The 27,902-nt window shown below is 30.5% G+C and overlaps 2 protein-coding genes and 1 non-coding gene across 3 annotated transcripts; 2 read left to right on the forward strand and 1 right to left on the reverse strand.

Annotated features, from left to right (window-relative positions):
• The first annotated feature begins 17,173 nt into the window (after positions 1–17,173).
• On the forward strand, positions 17,174–17,247 carry TRNAT-AGU (transfer RNA threonine (anticodon AGU)). Its single transcript has one exon. It is a non-coding gene; the product is annotated as a tRNA-Thr (tRNA).
• A 127-nt stretch (positions 17,248–17,374) lies between these two features.
• On the forward strand, positions 17,375–23,066 carry LOC112792649 (protein ECERIFERUM 26-like). The gene is made up of 2 exons (XM_025835968.3): positions 17,375–18,077; positions 22,040–23,066. Exons 1-2 carry the CDS (start codon positions 17,649–17,651, stop codon positions 22,919–22,921), a joined length of 1,311 nt encoding a protein of 436 aa, XP_025691753.1. The 5' UTR covers positions 17,375–17,648; the 3' UTR covers positions 22,922–23,066.
• A 2,416-nt stretch (positions 23,067–25,482) lies between these two features.
• LOC112792650 (chaperone protein dnaJ 20, chloroplastic) lies at positions 25,483–27,853 on the reverse strand. The gene is made up of 2 exons (XM_025835969.3): positions 26,963–27,853; positions 25,483–26,117 (listed from the first exon to the last, which is right to left on the reverse strand). Exons 1-2 carry the CDS (start codon positions 27,425–27,427, stop codon positions 25,962–25,964), a joined length of 621 nt encoding a protein of 206 aa, XP_025691754.1. The 5' UTR covers positions 27,428–27,853; the 3' UTR covers positions 25,483–25,961.
• Positions 27,854–27,902: the final 49 nt, after the last annotated feature.

Here is a 27,902-nt window from a genome sequence, read left to right on the forward strand (position 1 = left end):
CCCAACTGATTCATATATACATGTAAATGTAATGATTCTTCAACATCATACCCCTAACAAAGATAATTCATGTGATCATAACTCACCCCTGACCATATGGAAAACACTAATAAGCAAAGAGAAATTATTCATGCTTGTGGAACACCTTAAATAATTCATGTTCTCACTAAAAACATTGCAAGTATTTCTTCCATGTAGGACTATTATGGTACATCAAATGATTTTACGTCGAATATAATGTTATAATATATACATAATCCATATATATAAACCAAGATACATATTGCAACATATTAAAATAGGTTTAATTACTCTGTTAGTCCTTATAGTTTCGCGAAATTTTCAATTAGGTCCTTATACTTTTTTTTCTTTTAATTGAATTCTTGCACCAAATTTTTTTTTAATTGGGTGTCTACACTTTTTTTTCTTTTATTTAGGTCCTTATACCAATTCTTTTTTTTAGTTAGATCCCTATAAAATTAAGTTAATTACTACTAAGAAATATTTAATTGAAAAAAAATTAGTGCAGGGACTTAATTAAAAAGAAAAAAAAATATAAGAATCTAATTGAAAATTTCATGAAACTATAGAGAGCAATAAGATAATTAAACCTTAAAAATATAACTATTTATATATTTTTTTCTATCATATAAATTTTTAAGAGAAATAATTTTATGACATATTATCAATCACATCCTCTCGAATTTGCTTAAATTTTTGCATATTTTTCTTCTTTTTGTTTCACTTGAGATTTTTTTTAGGTTCAATAAAAATCGAATTATAAATCTTTTTGTTACGATGGGTAATTGGAGATTGATGGACTGGACTCGCTGGGTTGGCCCAATCGTCTGATGGAGGTGCCCTTGGACCAGGTTTACGTTTGGGAGCCTTCGTGCGACTTGCGTATGTGCGAGAATGGGAGATGGTACATGCAAAGACACTTCGATACCTATGTCAGCAAGGGTTAAAGCAAGTTTAAATAGTATTAGCACTTAGAGATACCTGAGGGGTGTTAGTGTATTTATAGTGGTGAACCAATAACTACCGTTGATGTAGTTCCACATTTCAAGGAGGATAATCGTCTCTTTATCTTAGGAAAGTTGAGATATGACTCCTGGAAGTGGGTTGAGAGATTTTAGGCAGTTACTTATTTGAATAGGTGTTATTTGCCAGCTAATCTTTACTCTCGACTTTTTTAGAGCAAATCGTGGTTAGATCTGACTTCTTGAGAGAATGTTGGTGTCCAATATTTGGATTGGGTCTTTTTACTTGGACCTGAACCTTAGAATTGAGTCAGAGTATAAACACTTTTTATTATAAAAATTATAATATTATGTCATGAAATTATTTTTTTTGAAAATTTAAATTGATAAAAAATATATATAATAAATAGTTATATTTTTAATATAAAATTTAAATTTTTATGACTAAAATATCAAAATTTAATTTTTATTAAAATAAAAAATGTCTAACATAAGATAAATAAAAAACTTAAAAAACTCTTAAAAACTGTGTTAAAAATATAAGTATATAATCATTTATATTCTTATTATTAATTTAAATTTAAAAGAAAAATAATTTTATTACAACACAGTCATGTTGAACTACTTATTCCGGAATTCATATATCACTTTAATTAATATTGGATCGTTGACACCTGTAGCGACCTCAAAGGTAACATGCAATCATATGCAATATTCAATTAAACGTCCAAAAAAAGAAACATACGCATTGATTTGTGAACAGCTAAAAGCGTATACGTACGTTGGGGACCCCGACGAAAATATCTTAGCCTAAAGACCCTATAATTTAATTTGCAAGCTACTAGAACAGTAAAACCGAGGGAATAGTTGATGCGATTATTAAATAACCATGGTGTTCAAGGTAAAAATATTAAAATCATCATCTGGTTTTAAACCAATAGAGTTGGTCCAACTTTGGACAGCACAATAAAAAATTAAAATGGGACATTTTCACCTAATTTATTTTAAAACAATCCAGACTAAATATCTAATAGTTACTTCATCAAGCGTTTTATGACGTATGGACACTTTATTGAGTTATCGTGTCTATATGTCGAATATATTTTAAATACAATACTCATTGATATTTGTTTGATATACATGTCTATTGTGTCTAATTATTTCTTACTAAAAAAATAAAAAAAATTTTCTGACACACTTAGATACACCTAAGTATCATCACGTATCAGCTTGTCCAGCATTAATCTTATGTATTTTTGAAATAAATTTAAAAATAGTATGTATTATTATTTATTAAAAAATATTTTAAATATTTTATAATATTGAAATAAAATTTTAAAAATAATTAAAAAATTAATTTATATTTTAATATCAATAAAATATCAAAATATCATTACGATTTATCTAAAAAATACTTATATTTTATATATATGCATTTTGCCGTATCTTATAAAATTTAAAATTCGTTTATCGGTATGTCCTCTGTGTCGTGTTGTATCTATGTCCGTGTCCGTGCATTATAGATAGCATCCTTGCAGCAAATTTCTCTTCTATCTTATCTGCTACGGAGAAAATCTCAAACAGAAAAAAGCTCTTGTCTTCGAACATCTTCATATTACGCACTTTTTAGATTTGTCAAAGGGTGAAGGCCGCCTTTGTTATTTTTCTGTTTCCTCCCTCTGCTCCCATCATCCTTCCACTCACATGCACCCACCATTTTCAGAATATGTCGTCATCTCCTGCCATTTCTAATAGTTGGATCCTTGCCGAACACCATACTTGTCTTGATTGAGAGCATGAGGCTAAGCAGTGGGTCACCGATTTAAAAGAATTTGAGTATCTAAGACATTGTGGCGGAACTGTTGGAAATTGGCGGTTCAAATTTCACCGCACTGGAAGACCATTGTGAAGAGCACGCCAGAGAAATTTTTTAGCTTTGGGAGGGCATTGGATCTTCCAAAGAGCTCTCCATATTTGTTTTTGTTGACAAATTTCTAGTTGCAATTTCGGTGGACCGTGGAGCATTCTGAAGGCATAAGTGTAGCCAAATTAAACAGAGTACTATCCAGTTTGCTATGCTGGCCAGGTTATCAAATCTTTCCTTTCGTTTATTAGAGTTTGTAGAATAATTTGTGTAATGTTTGGCTGAAATGTTGCTTTTATAATATCTCTTTGTCATTATTTGTTGTGGTTTATTAGCTGTAAAACACATTCAATTTAGTTGTTAAGAGTGGTATGGCTTTGAATTGAGCTAGGATCAATCTGTTTTAACTATCTATCCTCAAAGACTCTGACTTTGTCACCTTATCCTATTCTCCACATATAGTCTTTTTTGAGAATTTTTCGCCTTCCAAAACATTGCGCTACCCCACAAAGGATCATAGCCTATCTTTACCCTTAGAAAGGAAGTGTATCTAAAATATATATTTTTTAGAACTTTGCCCAATAGAGAGTGAAGACGAGAGATGATTCTCCATCTTTGTTTCCTAGCATAGTTAGATTAAAGGCTTTTAAATTCTTGAAATTCAATCCCCTTTGAGTTTGAGGTCTATAGCTTATATTTCACCAATCCAGTGTTGTCTTCTTTCATCCTCCTTTTGTCGCTACTAGAATCTCATTATCATACGTTGTATTTCTTCTATAAGAGTCTCAGGTAGTTTCAAACACTCCAACGCATATATAGAAATGAAAGTGGCTACGACTTTAATCAATGTTTCTCTGCCGCTAGCTGATAAGAAAAAATTTTTCAGTGCTGTAATTTCTTTGTCATCCGATCCTTAATATAATTGAAGGCTGCCTTCTTCGATCTCTGTATCACTGAGGACAGACCCAAGTATTTATCTTGGTTTCTAATATGGGAAATGTGGAGAATATTAGATAAAAGTATCTCAGATTTCAGAAATGGTATTTTTGCTGAAAAATAAGGATGACTTTTGTAGATTAACCACTTGTCCACTCACCTCATTATAAGATTGTAGGATTTGGACTACGTTAGCACATACTTGGGATGTTGTCTTATAGAATATAATTGATTCATCTGCAAAAATAGATGAGTGATGTAAGGACATTTGTAGTTCAAACGTATTCCGGTGATCTCATTCTTCTGTACTCTTTTGTAGAGCAGATGGGAGAAGCCCTCTGCAAAAAATAAGAATAGATAGAGAAAATGGAGTCGTCTTATCGCAATCCCCTACATGGCTTAAAGTAACCATGAGGTTGTCCTTCCACAGCAACAGAGTAGGAAACGGTCGTTATACATTCCTTCATCCACTCCACCCACCTTCTACAAAAATCCAATTTCTCTATAATAGCCCAAACGAATTTCCAATCAACCCGGTCGTAATCTTTGCTCATATCTACTTTCAACGCTAATTTTTCATCCCCAAACCTCTTATTCTTCAAAAAGTGTATAAATTCGTGAGTAATCAATACATTATCACTAATAAATCGGTCCTTTATAAACACCTTTGATTATCGCTAATAATTCTATTCATAGTATGTTGTAATCTATGCACCAGAATTTTAGAGATAATTTTATAAAAAATAGTACGAAGACTGATAGGCCTCACCTAGTTCATCTTGCTAATGTTGGGGGCTTTAGGAATTAAACATATGTGCGTATGATTGAAGACTCTAAGCATCTTCCCTCCCTCAAAGAAGTTATGAACAACATTGAGGACATCCCTTTTAATAGTGTTCCAGAAAAATTGATAGAATTTTGCAGTGAATCCGTCCTCTCCTTGTGCGAGAGAGGATTAATAGAAAAAACTGCATCTTTAATTTCTTGATTTGAGACTGGTCTAATTAGCATTTAATTGGTATTGTTATCTACTCTTTTATTCATCCCTCCAGCTCCTCAGTCGGTTCCTTTGGGTTCAGGTAGTAAATAGGTTTTCAAAATATTGTTGCACAATACTAGCTATTTGTTCTGGATTAGTACCAACCTCACCCGAATCACTTTTCAATCTGTGCAATTTGTTTTTGTTGCTCCGCATACGAAATTTGACATGAAAAATTTTGTGTTTTTATCATCCTAATGCAACCACTGCACCTTGGACTTTTTTTTCCAGAATCTTTTCTCCTTCTCATATTTATCTTCTAGTTTTGTCTCAAAGACTCGAATCATAGTGGTGTCAGCCCCCACGTCTTTATCCTTCTCTGCATTTAGCTTTGAGTTCAATTCAGCAATGTTTTTTCTCAAGTTAGTAGACGATTTTTTCTGCTATGCAATCAAATTGTGTTTACATTGTTTAAACTTGCTGAATAATGCAAACATCGAAAAACTTTCAACTTCCATATGCCATGAATTTACCACTACATGTCTAGCTTTTTTGCTGTCACACCATCTTTCCTGAAATTTGAACCTTTTCTTTATTTTAAAACCTGCTCTATCCGAAGAAATCAGAAGTGGTCTATAGTCAAATTCTGTGTCATCTAAGTGCACAATCGAATCATTTGGTTAATTCTATTTTCATTCGATAGAGGCTAAACATCTATTCAATCTCTCTCTAATAAAGTTAACTCCTGCCAGTTTATTATTCTAAGTGAACATACTACTTTTATATCCAAGATTAACCAGGCTGCTTCCGTTAATAAAGTCTTAAAAAATTTGAATATAGGATATAAATTTTATTATTTTTTTATTAAAGGCTGAGATAGCATTAAAATTACCAATAATTAAAATATTTTCTCTAGTTATTTTTAGCATATTTAATATCTAATTGTATTGAATGTTTCATTAGGACTCTTCATTATACAAATGTACTTCAAAAAATTTTAAAATTCTGTTCTACACTTTATTTCTTCAGGTGAAATAAATAAAAAAAATTAGCATGCTAAATAATATTAATATCTTTATCGTCCTTCCATATTAATACCAGTTCTCCCATTGTTTTTCTTGGTTCAAAACAATAAAATTTTTGAAAATCTACTTTTCTGTCTTATTTTTCCACAAACGAGATAGTATTTTTGGTCTCGCATAATCCAGAACAAAAATCATAATCTGGTTTACAAGTAAAAGTATTTGGAATTATATATCGCACAGTACAACTTCTCCATTTAATAAACGAATATAATTGAAGTACTTATATTAATTAAGGTGAGTTCTATGATACCTAAATTATTTAACTTTCTTTCGAAAGTAAAAAATAAAATATTTAAAATAAAAAATAAAATATTTAAATTTTATTAAATATTATTTATTTACTTTTTTTAATAAGTTAGACACAATATCAAAAACACTGTAACATTTCCCTTAATTAATATATAGTTGAATCATCAAGTGGTCAGTGCAAAGAAGAATATATACTAATTTAATATACATTCACCGAGACAAGAGGGTGTAGGGTAATGGAAAAGTATTGGAACCCACTCCCTCGTAATATATGTAGATTATTATATAAATTACCAGATACCACACCACATGTATCTACTTAATTTTGTCTAAGGTCGTATACCTTACCCTTTTCCAAAGTACACGTATGTTAAGAAGTGGTTACGGCACCAATAAATGTGTTGTGTGATTATAGTTTTCTTAGGAGAAAAAAAAATTATGATAATATACAGAAATATTTTTGTTCTAAAAAAATCTCCTATTAATACAGAAAATCAAAGCAACATAGACAAATGAAATTAAATAATCCAATCTAAAAGTATGTTAATAATATTGAAAATTTTTTATATAGAGAGGAGAAAAAACTAAAATTAAAGAGAAGAAAAAAAGAAAGAGAGAGAAAGGGAAGGTGCATTGGTATGTAATGACTAATGTGGGACTGAGTATTAGATAGGTATGGTGAGGATGCATTGAGTGCATGCACCTAAAGAGGTGCCTTCAGCCTTGCTTCATAAATGATGAGTGTTGTCACATTCAAACTCAAATGCCTTGTCTCTTTGCCAATTCCATCCCTTCCCACAAAACCTTATCTCTCTTAATTTCTACCCACATACTGTGATAGGAAACCCATGCATTTTACGATTTTATGGGTTAGTAAGAGGTGATTAATCAGAAAGCAGGAATTCAATGATTAATCAGATAGCAGGAATTCAATGTCAAATTTAATGTTATTTTATTATTAAATTTGATACAAATAATTAATCGCAGGAATAATGTAGATATTAATGTTATTAGTTAAGTCATATTTTTTTATGTGTTAGAAAAATATAACTAAATTTTTTTGTAATATTTTTTTTATTTTTTATTTTTGTATAAAATTTTAAATCCTAACAATCAATTATCAAACGCTAATATCAAAGCAAAAAAATTTATATTAGTGATTATTAGTGAATTGATTTTATTTATATACTGAAATTGAATGTTATTGACATTTTAATATACAAATTATTTTTGTCAAATTTAACAGAGGAACAACATTAAATTTGGTTAAAATTATTTTAAAATTGAAATAATAGGACGTCTGAAAATTTTTTAAATTAAAATAAGACATTTAAAACATTAGAGATCAAAGTAAAATTTGATCTAAACGTTAGAGACTAAAATAATATTGTATTTCTATTTTAATTAGAAGAATTCTACGTGTACTTAATTATTTAAAATACAATCATATTATATACACTAAAATTAATCACTAATATAAAATATATATTAAAATATAAAATATATATTATAATTAAATTAAATTATATATATTTATAAAAAATAAAATATATAATAATTAATTTTAATGTATAAATAATAATTTTATTTAAAATATTATATATATATTGTTTATTTATTTAAAATATATATTTTATATTTTAATATAATAACTAATTAGGAAGTAAATTGTGACATGTAAGTACAACACCGCATTTATGGGATATGTATTAATCAGCTCCGCTCAAATAGTTCGAAAAACAATTAATAATTTACGAAGAAATTGTCATAATAACAACAGTTTAACTTTATATTGATATAAGACTCGCATCAAGGTTAATAATTAATGAACATGCAGGCAGTAATACGTAACTACTTAGACTATTTAATTTTAAACGGAAGAAAAACGTCGTCTAAAAAAAATTAATTTTGACAATTATATGTTAGAAACTTAGAATGACACAAAGAAAATGTTTAAAAATCTCACATAACAATTTCAGAATATATATTTATCTTATTTTTATTGCAATTCATTATTTATTCAAAACTAAGTATTCATAAAATGTTTCTCTTTAAAGAATCGTTGTTACTCCTTAGCTTGATTAATGTACTGTGTTTCAATAGGATAGTGGATAAGGCTTGACATCAAATAATTATATTATTCAAGATTTATCAGAAGTAGTTGAGGTTTAATTTGAGTAAATATGGTATAGGTGAAAACGGTATAGCCGTATAGGTGAAAATAGGGTTAAAATTTGAATAACGTAAATAACAGAAGAAGTACTTTGACAAAGAGGTTGATGTAAATATCATTAGATTTGAAAACTATACGACTGATCTTCTTAGACTTGCCTCCTGCTTTTAAATCAATGCCCAAAAATAAAACAAAAATTCAGAGAGTTCAAGTTAAATCTACAAAGAGTGTGGCGCCATTGAGAAGTAGTGTTGGACATACTATGATGGATGGAGCTGCGTGCTTGCTGCTAAGGGAATGGAGCTAAGGTTTTGTTTTAGGAAAAAAATGTCCTAATCATTCGACGGGGATTTAAGGTCCTAATCAAAGGGTTATATTCCACGTAAAAGAAGTGACGCTATGTCATTGAATCTAATATGATATGTCATTAAATTTTGTCAAAATTTGACAAAAAATTTTAGGGAAAGAATTATGTGTCTAATGAAAAGAAAGGATAAAGAGATAAAATTGTCATTTTTCAATCTATAAGGTGGGGATTATCTAAAATAAAAATATATAGGGATAAAAAAAAAATTTACTCTTAACAAAATAGTACCCAAAAGTTCGTATTGTTGACAAAACAAACCCCAAAATAAGGATGTGTTTGGTTTGTATTTTCATTTTCTATTTTTATTTTCAATGTTTTCTATCTTTAGAATTTTGTAAAGAAAAAAAAAAAACGGGTGGTGAAAACAAAAGACATGATTTTATTGTTTTCACTGTTTCATCTTTTTTCTTTATAAAATTTAAAAAACAGAAAATACTGAAAATAAAAAAAATAAAAACGCAAACCAAACACACCCTAAGATGTTTTTATTTTTAAAATTTGATAATTTTTTGTAAAGTGATTTTTTTAATTTATCGTGGATGACCATATTTTTTTGAAAAATAAAAAGAAAAATTTAGAAATCAAATTTTGTTCCGAATTTTTGTGTGCACAATATTGCCACAAAAATTTAGATTTAATGAATATGATGTTTGCTAAATATAATTTTTGTTTGTTACTCATAAAAATATAATGTTTATTGGTTTTTTTTGTCGTATTTTGTAATCATTTAGAGGTTGTTTTATCAATAATATTTTTCAGAAACTTTCTTGTCAGTGAATGAATCTTTTGGATATTGAATTGGTAGTTAACCTTTTGAATTAGTTGATGATTTGACTCTTGGTTAATCTTAGCATTCTCTTATGAGGTGTAACAACTCAAATTCCAACACATCATGATCGTACCAAAATTAAGGCGTTACTAACCTAATTATTTTATTATCTATTTAATATTGAGCATTTACGCATTAATCTATTGACAGTTTTACTAAAAGTTAAAAACTTTTTCAATAAGCACATAATAACACATATTCATGTACTTAATATTAATAACACATTATAGTAGTACCTACAAAATCAATTACAAAACTTACCCCTCTGAATAAAACTTCAACTAACAAGACGAGAGAAAAATAAATTCTAGCAACAACTCAACTTGCAAATATATTCTTCTATGCTCCTGCAGTTTCGCAGTAAACTTTTGCACTTGTAGCTGAAATGGGTGAAAAGAGGGGATAAGAATTGGGGAGTCCTTAATAAGGTCGGGGTAGATAATTAAGTTCATTTTGTTCTTTATTACACAGCAATCTCACATTGGAATACATACAATCTTTAATAGATAGCTAACAGCAACTAACATGACACTTACAAATATGATAAATAAAAGAACACAGACGTCAATCAATCATATCGCACACATACACAATCACAAAATTACACAGCACAAAGATATGCGTAAACAAGTATGATGCATGTCTGTCATATATAGGCCATAAACTCATGTTTCAGTTGCCTATACACTCATGACATTACTCGGGCACAAATCCCAAATATGACTTTCTAGATGTATACAATGTGCATATAATACAATGTGACTTTTAAATGTGTTATAATATGCTTACATTTGGAAAACAGTTCACAATGTGTGGGTCTCTCCACTATACATTTGGCATTAAGGCCCAAACAAGGTTGCATCTGCTCTCATATGGCAGACAATCTTTTAAAGTCTTTTTATCGTTGCCCTTTTCTCTCTTATGACAGAGTTTCCTTTAATTAATACATTCTTTTCTTTTCTGTTCTCTGCTCTCCTATGGCAGAGATTCATTAGATTCTTTTAGTCTTTGCACTCTGCTCCTGTGGTAGAGATCCCTTTCATATATTTTTTTTTCTGTTCTCCGCTCTTTTGTGGCAGATGTTCGTTAGATTCTTTTAGTCTTTACTCTTCGTTCTTATGTGGAAGAGATCCCTTTAATCTTTTTCTTATCTTTTTCTTTATTCTTTTACTTTCTTGTTCTTAATATTCAAATTATCTTCACACTTTTCTCTTGTCTTTCTCTAAATGTCTTATGAAAGAAGAATAATAAGATTCTCAATTTAACTCTGTATTTCTAATACTTTTAGAAAATCTTATTATTTTATCTTTCTTTCTTATTTGATAAAAAAAAAACTTTAATAGAAATATATTAGTTAAATGAATACAAATAACAATATTACTTAAAAATTAGTAATATTTAATATTTTTATTTTAATATCAAAAACTAGTTTGTAGGGCTTTATTCTTAATTTTTTGAAATTCTGTTTTAAATTTCAAACTTGTTAAATATTTTATTTTTTGACCCAACATTTTATAAAATTACTAATTTTAACTTTATATTTATAAAATTACTAATTTAATTTCATATTTCTAGAATAACTTTGAACTTTTATAAAATATCCAGTTTATTCTAAAATTTTTATTTTTTACTCAAAATACCCCACAAAACTTATATAATTACTATTTTTAACTCCGATTTTTTATCAAATTTTATTTTCATATTCAAAACAATATTTGTGTTAGTAACAGACATTGTTTTCGAAACCAAAATATTCTTTTATGATCTTTCAAAATATATACTTAATTTTAAATCTTTTTTTGAACTTTTCGGTTATCGATTTTTCACATCTTTTAATTTAATCTTTTAACCACTAAATAACATCAAATTTATCAATATTCCAAACTTGAAAACAGCCCAAAAATACCCACAACAAATCTGTTTTGGCAGCCTCATCAGAATCGAACATAAAGCACTAAAGCAACAATATTTCATCAAAATTTAAAGACAAAATCATTCAATTTCAAGCCACAATCACCCAATCAACAATTACATATCAATAAAATATTTAATTATTATAAAATTACTAAATCCTACATTCGTAAGAGAACTATCATATCGAAACACCAAGGAAGCTTTCTGAACGAGAAATTGAAGAAGAAAACATCAAAATCGGTTACTCCACCTCCGAAGCTTCCACTTGGCCGAACCATGCATGGAAGATCAGCGGCGCCACCGTTGATTTCTTCCAAATACAAAAGTGACGTCAACGTGAAAAAAAGGAAGATACAAACACTTTAATCGGATTAGAGTTTTTATTGGAGTTACAAAATTCAAGAAATCAACATCGGAAGCTCTCGAGTTCCATGGAAGCTTCACGTTTTCTCTCTTTTTCTTTGTTAGTTCGGTGGGTAAAAGAGAAGATAGGATTAGATGATGATAATTAATGATAATGGTGGCTAGGTGTCACAAGGGACTGGGTGTCGCGTTTCAGAACTGTTGAGTCAGCGATTCAAATTATAAATATCTTAAACAGATAATTATGAAAGGTGGATATATTAAAACACAAATAACAATATGTATGTATAAGGATAAATATATATGACTTACTAATATAAATAACATTAATAATATGATGATAAAAGATATTTACTCATACCGGCAGATTTTGAACTTAATAATAATATTAATTAAACTTTATTTTAATGAAAGCAGATAATAATAATAATAATAATAATAATAATAATAATAATAATAATAATAATAATAATAATAATAATAATAATAATAATAATAATAATAATAATAATAATAATAATAATAAAAGATAAGTACTGCTTTGGTCTCTAAGGTTTAGGGTCAAAATTAAATTTGTGCACAACGTTATTTTGGATTTAAAATCGTATCCAACGTTTCGTTTGGTACTAAAATCGTCCTTTTAATTTTTTACGGACAAAAATACCCTCTTCCACCACCACCTTCACTTCCCTTACTCCCACCAAATACCAATAATCAGATTAAATAACACAATATTCAACACCAACAACAACAACACATTATTCAGATTCAGAAACAACATCAAATTCAACAACAAAATCAACACACAACAACAATGAAATAAAAAATAACAAATCAAAATCAAAATCAGAAGCAGATGCAGAAACAGAAGCAGAAGTCAAATCAAAAGCAGAAGCAGAAGCCGAATCGAAAGCAGAAGTAGAAGCAGAATCGGCGAGGTACAACGGCGAGGTGTCGGCGAGATTAGTAGCAGTGGCGGCAGTGGCGGAGTGCGACGGAGAGCTCTCTCCCTGGCTTACGTCTCCTCTCTCCCTCGCGAGCTCTCTCTCCCTTTTTGATTCCTGACAGCGAAGAAGTCGGTTCAGGAAGTTGCTAGCGAGGTTCAATGCCTTAAGGATCTGGAGACACTGCTAAGGCCAGATGCCACGAAGGCGGAGAGTCGGGCAACGGAAGCTGAGAAGAATATGATGGTTGTTGAGGCTATAGCGGATACCTTGAGGAAGAGAAACAGAGAAGTCGTTCGGGATGCGAAAGAGGCCATCTCTGCCATCAAGGAATCCCTGAAGTCCCAGGTAGCTCTTCTCGCTCTCGATTTTGGTGCTTTCAAGACAATTCGTGATGGCTAGATCATGGACCTACCTCAGTGTCGAGAAGAGAGCGTAGCGGCTTCCTTGTCCCTTTATTTTTATGTTTTCCATGTTTTGGAATTTTTGGTATTCTATATTTATGCCCTATGGTCCAACTTGTTATGAGACTGTGTTGGTTGGTACTCTTTTTTTTGTATGTAAATTTTGTTTTATCTTTCGAAAATCCGTGTGGATGGCTTTTTTGGCTACCAGGTTTATCAGGCCCGCGGTGCCGCTTTTGTCACTTACTTTCAAATGTTTTTATAGTATAGAACATTAGCAATAATCCTCGTATATTTGAGTACTTGTAACAGAAAATAAAGAGAAATAACTTAAAATCAATTTATTATTTGGGCCTCATGAAAACCTCCCTTAGGTCCCGGTAGGTCGAGAGGGGGAGGAAAGAATATCCATGACAAAATAACTAAACGATGAAGGACATAAAGGTACATAGTGGCTTAACCCTTTACAAATAAGACTTTTTACTAGTAGAATCTCTTAAGGTTGATGACATTCCAAGTTTTGGGGATGACTGAACCGTCAAGTCGTTCCAACTACAAGCTCCCTTGCCGCATGCTTCCCGAATACGATAGGGTCCATCCCACTTTGTTGATAACTTGCCTTCTCCTGAATTCCGGGCTCCAACATCGTTCCGTCGTAAGACCAAATCTCCCACTTCGAAGGCTCTTTTGCAGACACCTCAATTATACCTGAGGGCTAGCCATTGCTTAAGGGTTGTCTCTCTCAGGTGAGTTAGGGCTCAAACTTCGTCTAATGTTCAAGCTCTGCTCCTCAATCAATCACCCCGATGAAGAACCTGGGACTGGGTTCCCCAATCTCTACCGGGATTATGGTCTCCGTGCCGTAAGTTAACCGAAAGGGGGTCTCTCTCATTGCCAACTATGATGTGGTACGGTAAGACCAGAGGACTTAGTCGAGCTCTTCCGCCCAATTCCTTTTCTTTTTTTCCAGCCTCTTCCTGATCCCTTTTAGGATTACCTTGTTGGCGGCTTCTACCTGTCCGTTGGTTTGAGGATGATCAACAAAAGTGAATTGCTGTCGCCTGTCAGATCCCCAACCCCTCAAGGAGACTCCAAAATTTTTTGTTGGAGAATTGAGTGTCATTGCCAGAGATTACAATTTTTGGGATTCCAAAGCGATTGATTATTTGCCTCCAAAAGAACTTCCCGCATCGAGCAGCCGTTATTGTGGCCAAAGCCTCCACCTCGATCCATTTGGTGAAGTTCGCCATTCTCTTGGCGCTTAACACATGACCTAACGAGCTTCATCACCTCCTGGGTTATCGACTCTCACGACTTTTTGGGCTAACGCCTTTTTCCCCATGTGGTGGCCACAGTATCCCTCGTGGATTTTCCTTAGTACATAGTCTGGTTATCTGGGACATAAGCATTTTAGGAGGGGCTGGGAGGTTCGCCTTTGGTATAGAGTCCCCTGGATTATAGTGTATTTGGATGCTTGTCTTTTCACCCGTTTTTACTCCGGCGCACTGTTAGGAAGCTTTCCCTCCTCTAAGTATTGTCGGATAGGTGTGATCTAGTCGGCATCTTCCAGTGAATCCACCACGAAGGTTATTGACAGTTCCTTGACTGCCCCATGGATGAGGGAGAGGTTACCACCTGAGGTCTTGGTGTTGCCCTGGTATTCCTTTTTCGAGAAACGTGCTGGACTACATCCTCTTCAATGCTGGTACATAATTCTCGGATTTTTTCAAGTATTTTTGGAAGAGTGGATCCCGAGCTTAGTAGGTGTCGTTGATTTGCGAGGTGACCACTTGGGGATCGCTTTTGACAAGTAAACTCTTGGCCCCGAGCTCCTTGGCTAACGAAAGTTCAACTAAGATAGCCTCGTATTCGACTTGATTGTTCAATACCGAAAACTCATACTTAATAGATTGCTCGTATAAGAGTCCATCCAGGTTGTCCAGAATCACCTCCGCCCTGCCTGAAACATTATTGGAGACTCCGTCCACATGGAGCTCCCATTGCTAGGTCAGGGGCTCGGTATTAGGACTGACCATTTTGGCCAAGAATTTCGCCATTTTGGCATGCCTTGGCTGGTAGGTGACGTCGTATTGTGATAGTTCTTTCGACTATGCCATCATCTTACCCACCAAATTGGGTTTTTACAACACCTTTCTGATGGACTGTCGGATCGAATTACGATTGGAGTGACTTTAGAAATATTGTCTGAGATGTCGGGACGAGATAAGCAAGACAAAAACTAGTTTTTTTCAACTTTAAATATCGATATTTTACGTTTTGAAATATCTTGTCGATGAAATATACCGAAAATTATCGATTTTCCGCTTTTCAAATGAGTTCGCGCCCATTGTTTCATCTGAGATCGCTAAGTCGGTTCTCTATTTACAGTTTTGCCAACACCGATGATTTCAACAAGAGTTTTTTAAGGTGTTGGAAGGCAACATCCCAATCCTCCGTTTATTAGAAAGTGATCCTTTTTTCATTAAGTTTAATTTCATATTGGTAGAATATTGATGCTACACTATTTAATGATATATTTATATCATTCACAATGTTTAAACTTTAAAATATGAATTTAATTTTCGTTTTTATGAAAAATTCTTCAATCATTTACAAAAATTGCATTGTATTTTTGGAATTTGGATCTTTTAAATTTTGAATTTTTATTTTAGAAGGTAAAATATGATCTCTTATCCTTGAATGATTTCTCTCTCATATTCTCTCTTAGTCCCACCTATGAAATAAATGGTGAAAAATCACACTTTACTCTCTAAATAAAATTTAAATTTTAGAGGATTCAAATTCGTGTTTCTGCCCCATCCCCACACACGTTTCGGATAATAACGAGGAAATAAATTCGGATTGAACCAAATGTTTTATTTTTAAATTACTGCAATTACTATTTATTAATTTTATATTTTTTAAAAATAAAATTTAAATAATTACTACCTAATATTAATTTAAAAAATCAGAATTATTAATTAATACAAGTTAGCTGGTAGTTGAGTGTTAATTATGTAATGAAATTCTATTTGTTCTGGTCTATAAAATGCAGACATTTTGTTAAAGTTGTTGTATCCGCGTGTTGGACATATTTCGGATACGACGTTCACCGACACTCGTCCGACACACGTGTTTGCTGTGTCAACCCATATATTAATATAAAAAAAATTTTCTCCGAATACACTTGGACACACCTAAATACTATCACGTCCCAATTACCAAAAAAATCATCACGTGTCAGCTTGTCAAGTCTTATTCTTAATATATATTATTATTTATTAAAACAAAAAATATTTTAAATAATTGATATAATTAAAATAAGATATTAAAAATAATTTAAAAATTAATTTATATTTTAATATCAATAAAAATATCAAAATATTATTACGATTTATCTAAAAAATAATTTATTTTTTATATGTATGTGTGTCCTCGTGTCTTACAAGATCTTAAAATTTGCGTGTCGACGTATCTCATGTCGTATCGTATCCCGTGTCTGTGTCGGTATCCGTCATCATAGATTATGGTGCTTAAAATTTGGTGATTTTATTAAAAAAAAGGTTAAATAGTTAATATTTAATTTAAAAATATAAAACTTTGATAAATTTTAAATATTTTAAAATTTATTATAAAAAATAAATTAAATAATATTTAGACATTAAATAATAGATATCATAAAATTGGCAAACATATATATAATAGGGGATGGAACACTTTCTGGGCCTGGCTCTCCAAATAACATGCATTCAGGAAAGCCACTTTTGATCTATATTCAGTAACAATTGATTGCATTCGCGACATAATTCTAAAAAAGACCCGCTAAATTGCAACTCTTTTTTCTTTTTTCGCGGCAGTTTTTACTCCTACAAAATTTGTTACAACGACTTGCAAAACTGACATAAATTTTATGTCCTGCTATTAGATTGCGGCCATTTTTATAAAACGGCCGTTACCTAATAATTCCACTTTTGGAGTTATTTTGCGGGGGATTTTAAAAACTCATGTTAAATAGTACATTTTTTATAGTATAAATATTAATAAAGGATATCATAAAAACAGAGAACTTTTTTTCCAACAACTGCTTTCGTAGCTCAGTTGGTTAGAGCACCCGTTTAGTAAGCGGGAGGTCTTGAGTTCAACTCTCAACGAAAGTAAATTAAGTCCAAGCAAGCCAATGTTTATAAAGAAATCACATTTTTTATTTTTAACTTCTCATTAAGGTGAGAATTATCCTGCGCATTAAGGTATATTTACAAGTAGAAAAAGGGAAGTTATTTTGAGGATTGGAAACAAAATAAGAAGCATTTTTTGAAAAACAAAATAAAAAAATGGAAGTGTCTAACCGTTCATTGTGTACGGAACCAATGGCGAGTGAACGCACAATAAGTTTCCATTAAAATCTCCAACCATCCAAGAATGGTCCCTCTTGCAAAACCCCCACTCCATCACTCTCTATATATTGTTGGTGGCAACCTCCCACTTTGGTACACCAACTCAAGTCCCTCTTTTCCTTTAATTTATCTCTTTTTTCAATTTATTTTTTGGTTTAATAACCATGGGTTTTGCACAAGAAGAGAGCTTAGTGTATGATCTGAGACTATCTTCAGTCGGGCCAGGCCGAGTGAGTGGAACAGACGTATTCCACAACCCGGCCGGCCTAGACTTGGCCATGAAACTTCACTACCTTAGAATGATTTATTTCTTTGATAGTGACGTGGCACAAAGCCTAAGCATCATGCACATAAAGGAACGAATGTTTCCTTGGTTCAACCACTACTTCATAACCTGCGGCCGGTTTCGGCGATCGGAAACCGGCCGGCCGTTCATCAAGTGCAATGATTGTGGAGCAAGGTTCATTGAGGCAAAGTATGACAAAACCTTGGATGAGTGGCTTGAAATGAAGGATTGGGGTTCATACAAGTTGTTGGCCTCTCAACAAGTCATTGGCCCTGAATTATTCTTTTCTCCTCCCATTTTGTTGCAGGTGCTCTGCCTACACACATCATAATGCTTTATTATCATTTATTATTTTGCATCACACATTTTATGTTTTTCAAGTTATATTTTTATTCATTATCTTATTTCATAAATCAATAAATTGTAGTTTAGTGGTTAAAAAATACGTAAGAATTTTAAAGGGATCAGATTCGGTTACACTTATATAACCTTGTTGTTTTATAACGATGATAAAGTACCTTATATATATATATAAAACCAGTAAGATAAACATTTCTCTCTATATATATTTAATCATTTAACATTATTTTTTTGAAAGGTTTTTTTGGGTTAAATATTTTTGTCTAAAGCTCTATTTTTCGTATTTGCGTCTCTCACCTCATAGACTTGAAGAATCAATAACTACTCAAATTGAATCATCAATAACGGAGAGAAAGCTATTATTATGGAAGTGTTTTTTTTTTTTTTTTGTTCCTTTAGGAAGTAGCTAGGAACTGCTAATGTTAATTAATGAATTGGAAGATACAAAAAAAAAAAGAAAAGAAAAATAGCATATTATTATCAGTCAAAACTCAAAAGTTGTCTTCATCTCAAATTAATAGTCGAAAATTATTAGATGATTTAACAAATTTGACTAAACTATTAGCTAACAGTTATCAACTATCAATTTTATATGAAAATAACTCTAGGTTCCATCAATATTATTTACATCTTTAAAATAAGATTGATTTTAACCTTTATTAAATTTAAAAAACTAAAGAAAAAAAAAAAACACAGATGAATAAAGTTTAATATCATATGGACCACAGTTTCAGTAAACAGTAGTACTATAGTTATGTAAATGAGACACCAACTTTTAACGATACAGAAAGAAAAAAAAAGTTTTGAATTCTTCATTCCAGTATTATAATTGAAGAACGAACTCTATTTTAAGAATTTGTTTTTTATTCCGATCCTTTCCACTATATCTATATATATTATTTTCTTTAATAATATTCAATACTGTATATATAAAAATAAGGATGTAGTGTATATGATAACAAAATCCTAGAAAATAACTAAATACAAATAGAAGTGAGAAAAGCTAGTTCGGCATATAAATGCAGGCTTATTATGGTTGTCAGCGTCAATGCATGATATTGATACTTTATATGAGGAGGTGTGACAAAAGCATTCGTGAGACACCAAAGTGGTTAGGTAATAGGTATATTTTTTGGAAAAAATTTTAAATGGTAAAAATTCAAGTGCAGTTAATTTTATGTAAAGTTGATAATTGACGGTCATTAAATAATTTGATAGGTTTGATTAAATTGTCATTTAATAACCTTCATTTATTAACTTCACATAAAGTTAACTGTACATAAATTTCTATTTTTTTAAATATACCTAAAATATCGATGTTTCAATCATTTTTATTATTAATTCTAATTAATATATATATATATTTTATAATTGAGATTAATAATTAAAATTATCAAAATGCTGGTATTTCAGGTACATTTAAAATTCTTCTTATTTTTTATAAACTAAATCATACAAAAGGATCAGATCATATTTTATATATATATATATATACTCGCTTTTGATTAAATCTTAAAAATAGAAGAGTTCATATTTTCAAAAGTCAACCGAAGCAAGATCATGTAATAAATTAGGAAAAATTTTAGATGTTTTTGAAACACTGATATTTTAATATATATATATATATATATATATATATATATATATATATATATATATATATATTCAGAATTTATTGTGTTGATCATATGTTTTATTTTATCTAATTTTATATTTTCAAAATTTGCTTTGAGAATGACAAAATAACCAATTCTTCATATATTGTATTACAAAAATATAATTTATACATTAAAATTAACCATTTAAATCAATTATTATATTTAAATATATATATATTATTTAATTTATTTTTAATATATATTTATATTAATAAATAATTTTAATGACTAATTTTAATAAACACCTAATATATTAGCTAATTGTATATTATATTAAAGAGGTGGTGTTGCATGGTTTATTCATTTTACCGCTCGTAAAGTTTGATATACTGTAATTTTTAGTCTTATCTTCTGTCTTTATATTAGAATTACTTTAATAACTACTTTTGAGTGTATAAATTTCACAGTTTATTTTTTTCAAACCTCATTCACACAACCCTACACTTTTAATTATTGTTAGATGAAGTATCGTTATTTCTTTTATTCAAATGTAATCATTTTGTTTAGTGTTTATTTGTCTGTTATTAAGTTTGATAAAAAAAAATTTAATTTTTTTTATTTTAACGTAATCGATAAATTTTTAATAGTAAAAATAAAAATACTAAAAAAACAAAAAAATTTGAGAAATTATAATTTATATATTTTTTTAAAATATATTTTTTACATAATAAATAAATAAATACTTTTATATTATTATACAGAAATATAATTAATAATAAAAATATTTTTTTGTGTAAAATATCCAAATATAATTTTAAAAAAATTAAAAAATATCTTTTCTTAAAAATTCAAAAACTTTTAGACGAGTCACTTATGAAACACATTAATTAATGCATTAGTACTACACGCCTAGGCATTTTGTTGATGCCTGACTGCCTAACCCTATTTCAGTCTTAATAATATCACGGAAAATACGTAGTGTTCACTATTTTTCCTTCTAAAACAATTACTAGTTTAAATGTCTTTTTTTTTTATTAGGATGGAATTTACTAAACTAAATTCTTAAAACACATAAAGTTAAATTTCTTAAAAATGTAAATTATATTGTTAGTAAAAATGTTCTTTTGAAGAATACTATAGAGATGTGTAGAAGAATCGTTTAATTAATTGTGAAATTTCAGTTGTATTCTTGACCAGGGACCATCACCACCATCATCATCTTCATTTCCACAAAAATAATCACACAGTTAATTAGCCTCGGCAGGCTTAGTTTACAATTCTTTCCAGAAAATAAATGTAGGCTTGAGTTATTCAATTCAGTTATTCTTATAAAAATATCACATTTCATTCAATAATAATAAAAAATATCATCGTAATATTTGAGACAGAATAAAATCAATAAATACATATATAGCACAACAGCATACTTATCTTTCTTAATAAAATTACAAAATGCAACTACCCCCCTTACCCTAACATTCACATGCTATTGGAGCTTCTCATACTATTAATAAGTCCCTACTATGCTCTAATTTATGACGAATAAGAAAATGGTTGATAATTTGATATAACATACATGAACCCGTTATTTTGTGTGGCTTTCACTCATATTAATGCTCTGCTTAGGGAAACCAATAATTCTAGATCATAGTGGTTCAGAGAACTCTAATAAAATACACACAACTTGGAGGGAAAAAATCGCACGTCAGAATAAATAGACACTACTACTATGAAAATAAATAATATTAAGCCAAGATAGGGATTGTCTATAAACGTGTATTGTTTTTATTGTATCATTAAAATAAAATACTAAGTATTACATATATTTAAAATTGACACTCATTATGGCCTTGCCAGCCTTCTGTCCGGTGGGGCTCAAGTGCAATGCATACTCCGAATTAAATTTAGAGAAGAAAGACAACCATTTCTCAATAAAATAATAATTTCCCTGAATTGACAATAAATGAACCGAAATTTAAATTATGGAATGAAAACTATTATATACTCCTCTTAATGATAATGGGGTTGGATGTAGGTCAGTTTCATAAAAATGGATAGGATGAAAAGACACATGAGGAAACAAAGAAACTGATGAAATACCCTAGTCTAAATGAATAGTAAATAGAGCAACTAACCACACATCTATCTAATTAATTATATACTACTTAACGACTAACATATTAAGTTAAGATAACCATCCTCACATATTTATGACTCTGTCTTTTTCTTTTTTTAATTTTTTTTTTATAATTCCAGGTAAGTCATTGTTTTTTATTTTTTATATTTTTTTGGACTGGCCATGGGCCGACAGGTAACTCATTTTAGGTGTGGTGGAATTTCCTTGGGCCTTAGCTGGGCCCATATACTTGGTGACCCATTTGCAGCTTCTGAGTTCATCAACAACTGGGGACGATGCATGAACTATTTGGACCTAACCAAGCCCATTAACATCCCAAGACCAATCCCAAGGCCCACCGGAACTGGACCTCAAATGGACCCAGTCTGTGCAAAGCCGGTCGACCCGGTCGGCGACCACTGGATCCCACCGAACAACTGCAAAATGGTTACATTCTCCTTCCAAGTAACTGGCTCCCAAATGAACTACTTACAAGCCCAAATTTGGGGCCCGAGTGCTGACCAAACCCCTCCTTTTGAATCCCTTTGTGCTGTGATTTGGCACTGTGTGGCCCAAGTTCGGCCCGGATTCGAGCCCAACACCGTTACCATTTGCAAACCCGACCCGAGTCATGGCAATGATATAATTGGCAATAATCAAGTCATAAGCAAGGTTGAAGCTGGAAGTGAATTTTCAATGAGTGACACTAATTTTAGGGTTTTGGCAAGCATGCTTGCGGAACAAGGAATCGACGAAAGGAATCTAATTGAAGAAGCAATGGAAAAAGATGAAGGGGTGGCTGATTTCTATGTGTATGGTGCAAATTTGACTTTTGTTGACTTAGAAGAAACCAATGTGTATGAGTTGGAATTGAAGGGAAAAAAACCAAGGTTTGTTTACACAACACTTCAAGGTGTTGGAGATGAAGGAGTTGTTTTGGTTATGCCATGGCCTAAAGGTGCTAACAAGAATGGCTCTGATGGGAAATTTGTGACCATGATTTTGCCTGAGGATCAAATTGTGAAGATTAAACCTGAGCTCAAGATTAATGGTCTTCTGCTTGAGGGTGATTTTTAGTTAATTAAGTATGTGTTATTATTGTGCACCAAATGTAATAAAATGTAAGTGTTTGTGAAACAATAATTGTCATGTTCGACGTTATGTTTGTGTGGATGTAGCATTTTCTATTGGCTATATAAGAGTTACTTTGTTTGCAAAGCTATATTATTCTATTAAGTGCTTGTTTGAACATTATTATTTTGATAAAAAAAATTTAATAAAAAAGATCTTTTTTTATTTCAGTGTGTTTGACAAATTTCTATTAGTAAAAGTAAAAATACTAAAAAAATAAAAAATATTTTTTTAAGAAGCTGTAATTTATATTTTTTTTAAAAAAAGATATTTTTTATGTAATAATTAAATAAAAAAATACTTTTATACCATTATATTCAAATATAATTAATAGATAAATTTTTTTTGTATAAAATAACCAAATATAAAATTATTTTTATTTTTTTATATAATCTTTAAAAAAATATCTCAAAAAAATATATTTTTTTAGAAGTTCATCCAAATAAGTCATAAAAATATGTCATTGTTTATTTGTATTATTTTGCTTGACATTTAAGCACATAAGACACGAGAATTCGCAATGTTAAAACTTAAAAGGTTCAAAAAACTAGTCCGAATGAGGCACAATAAAATAAGGGGGAAAAGTGTGAATAACTTAACGTCTACACAGCTAAAACAAGGAAATGGTGAGTTTTACTTTATGTTAATAGAGAACTGCGAGTTAATTCACTGATTTAATTTTACGAGTGGGTTGACTACATTAACGACCATTTTCGCCTCATATTAGAACAGTAGTAAAATGTTAAGACAATAAATCACGTGCCAGAAAAAACAAAAACATGAATTAATTATTATATAAGTTTGGCAGATCCGAGATGGGTTAAATACTTAAATATATAAATTAAAAGGTACCATTATGCTTTGTCGAGAACGAGCTTTTTAAAAGAAACCCTTTTTTGTTTTCAAATGAAGCGCCTTGGATATTTATTTTATCTTTATCAAATATAATAGGTATGTTAATGAACTTTAATTTACATGGCATATTTTTCTCTCTCTATCTCAAAGGTTTGGAATTTAAATTCTAGAGACTGCAATTAAGTGTGTTGTATACTTAAAATTGAGGATTATTTAATTTATTGCGATTGTTTAATTCACTAACCAAAAAAATAAAAATAAAAATAACAGGTATATATTAAAATTAATTAACAAAATTATTTATTAATATAAAATATAATATAAAAAATGAATTAAAATACATATATATTTATATATAAATAACTATTGACTAATTTTAATTGTTAATTTTAGTGTATAAATAATTTTTTTAATTTTATTTCTCCCCTTATAAAGCTATTATTAATAAACAATTTATATATAAAATATTATTTATATACTAAAATTAATAATTAAAATCAATCATCATAGTTTTTATATAAATTTATATATATTATTTAATTTATTTTTAATATATATTTTTTATTTTAATATATATTTTATATTAATAATTAATTTTAATGATTAATTTTAGGATATACCTAATATATAGTTAATCCATATATGATATGAGATGAAAAAATTTTAGTTTTCAACGTAGAGGACGATGATGATGATGTTGAATTATATAACGAACCCTTTCTACCAAGTTATTATTATATGATATAAAATATAAAAACTCTCTAACAAACTTGTTAAATTTAAAATTTTAATGCATTAAATGTATTTGTTCTTCTTTCAATTTGAGTCTTGTTAACATATATTTTAAAAATATATTTTAATAATATCATAAAAAATATTTTACTAAAAATTATGGATAAGATAAATACATTAAAAATTTAAATTTTTTATTATATTATTAAAATATTTCTTGAAGACACAAGATAGCTAAACTCATTTACTTTTAATTTTTTAACAAGAATATTCTAAACATAGTTTTATTGTTATAAATATTTTCTCGAACTTTAAAGTCATACATACTACATGGATAACTTTATACCCTTTTATGCAAAAATCAATTTCATCTTAAACATAAACAATGAACAAATTTATCATGAATTATATCTCTCAAAACACTAACATATAGTTTTATAGCTTAATAATATCCACTAAAAGTTTAGTTTAAACTTAGTATAAAAATAATGGTTTAACTAATAACACATGTTATGATTACTAATTAACAAAGTTTTTATGAAAAAAGATACAAAGTTTAAATTTTTAATACATCTATTTATTGTATGTTTACTAAAGCAAAAAATTTGAAAACTTTTACTAATAATAAGTGTAACTTTAACATGTACACTAAATATATTTAATACACATATTAACTACACCCTAAAAATAATATAATTTTTTCCTATACCGCTATAAAACAACATACCTTTTAACGGTGGCGGCTACTAGTGATTTATTTAGAGACAACTACGATAAACACTGAGGCACAAGTGGGCCTGCTTGCTTGCTTTGCTAGAATTCTACATACAAATTGGCGTGGAGCTATGTGGTATCCAATTTTGTTATGGGTCGACATCATAGTTATTATCACCTTATCTCTGTGATTGGAAACTTGGGAATTGGGACAAACTATGTTGAATGATTAGTAGAGACAAAATACACCACTTAAGCCAAGAAAATGACACCAGAATACATGTTTATCACAAAGTGTGACGCAGAATAATCAACTATAATTAGATTATTAAGGCCAAGAGGCACCACTTTCCTTTTCTTTCTCTTTCTCTTTTTCTTCCCGTTCTTGGGTGGCAATGGCAAACTATAATGGTTTGTTACTTTGTTAGCATAGTGAATGCAGCCACCAGACCACTCTGGCACACAATAACTGTTATTTCAGCTTTTTTGGTACATTTATAAATTAATGTATCAGGGTAAAGTTTGTTTATGGTAGTAGATACATTAATTTATGAACATACCATAAAAGTCATAACTACATGTTGTGAACCGAAAGTAATACTATATATCTGATCTAAAAACTAACGTGGAAATGATATAGATATATACATATACACAGATTCGAGAACAATAATGGAAATCCTAGTCATGATTCATCTGATGATTCATTTCTTTGTTGGCGCATTCTTGCTGCCCATGACATGTTCTTCCCTTCATCCTTGCTCTTGCTCTTACTTCTTCTTTTCAGCTCAGAAAGTTGTGATTGCCAACGAGATTTCCACTCGCTCTTATGTTCAACCACCTGAGAACAAATCAAATCGCTTGGATTATTAGAAAAAATAAAAAATTACAAAAAGAAAACACACTAAGGATTGTTGTCTTAAAACAATTCGGATTGAGATGGACATACAAGGACCAATTAACAAGCAAATACAATATATGAAAAGGTTCTACTTCTTCCATATGTTTAGAAGGCATGAAGCATGTTGGTAGGACCTACAATTTCCCATCACCATGGTATAAAATTAGGTTCTACTGACTCAAAGTGTGCTCAAGAGTCATATATATGCATTGAATTTAATAATACATGTATCAAGTCTTTGAGATGATGAAATGGGGTTGAAGTTGACACATTCAAAATTATTCCAGAAAAAGAAGACAAAAGCCAGAATAAAATCAATATGAATCTATTCAAACGAAAAAAAAAAAAAGTCAACGAAGGAGCTGGTTAGTGGTTACATTCATCATAATTAATTTTAAAAAAATGGGGAAAAATCAATCATGGCCTCATGGGCACAGAGTTGGAGGAGGAACAACTAGCCAAAAAATAAATATCAACAGAAACAGAAACAGCAAAATTGCTAACAAGGATAAATCAGCAGGGAAACAAATTCACAGATTCAAACGCAAAGTAAAGCCCTAATTTTCATGTCCAACCAACTAAAGGAATCAACGTGATGAGCACGGAATATAAAAGAACTAAGCTTTACATGAACTATTCGCTAAAAACCCTATCTTGAAGACAGAATAAACCAATCCAAGCATTTCAGATAACTAAACTTGCTTCTAATTATACACAAACAATAACAAAAAAAAATCAAAATCCAAAACGAATATTAAATTTCAGCAGAAAAAAAGGGGGAAAACCTGATCACGGTGGTGGTAACTTCTACGAGCATTGAAGGCGAAGTGAACTCCCCTAGCCATGTCGTTATCATACATGGCTCTCCTAGTGGGATCCGAGAGGGTTTCATAAGCCTCTTGGACCCGAATGAACCGCTTCGTGTACTCTTCGAGCCGACCCGGTGGAGACACATCCGGGTGGTACTTTCTTGCGAGTTGCTTGTACGCTTGCTTTATCTCCATCAGCGACCCCGATTCCGAAATCCCTAGAAGCTCGTAGAAGCTCAGCTCCGCAACCGCCGTCACTGGCTTATCCTCGGTGGCAGTGGCGCCGTTGAGGGTGGCCCTGGGCTTCTTGAAGGAGAAGGTGACTCGGTTTGGGGATTTGATTGGACCGATAATGGGCCTTAGAGAGACGGGATTTGTGGCGGTTGGGACGCAGAAGCGGTGATCGGTGGGTGTGATGGTTAAGCCTGGATAGAACCGCATCTTTCTATGTTTGTGTGTTTAGATGAATGAATAGAAATTATAGAATAGAAGAAGAAGTTCAGTGGCTATGTTTCTGTTTCCGTTTGTGTTTAGGAGTGGATGCTCATGTCACAACTCTGAGGCCTCTAACCACGTGTTATATCTTCTATGGTCTTGCCTTTTCTTTTTTCTTTTTTTTTTAAGAAAAAAATAATTTACTTTAATATGATTTGTTGTTACTATTTATTTGGAGACTATGGGAGCCTGGGACTTTAACTGAATTGAGTTGAATAAAATTGACTTATATAGAGTTAAAGTAAAGTGATATTCTTTATTCAATTTAAAAAAAAAAAAAAACAGAATCCAACTGCAAGTTTTCTTCTTTGTATTTGATCTGAACCTTAAGTTTGTTTAAGGGTATAAGTTAGGTGTTGATTGACATGTTTTGGAGTTTTCTTTTAGTAGGTGAACTATATCATTTATGAGGAGACTTGTG

The sequence above is a fragment of the Arachis hypogaea genome, chromosome 13 (genome assembly GCF_003086295.3).
Source record: "Arachis hypogaea cultivar Tifrunner chromosome 13, arahy.Tifrunner.gnm2.J5K5, whole genome shotgun sequence".
In the NCBI taxonomy this organism is placed as follows: domain Eukaryota; kingdom Viridiplantae; phylum Streptophyta; class Magnoliopsida; order Fabales; family Fabaceae; genus Arachis; species Arachis hypogaea.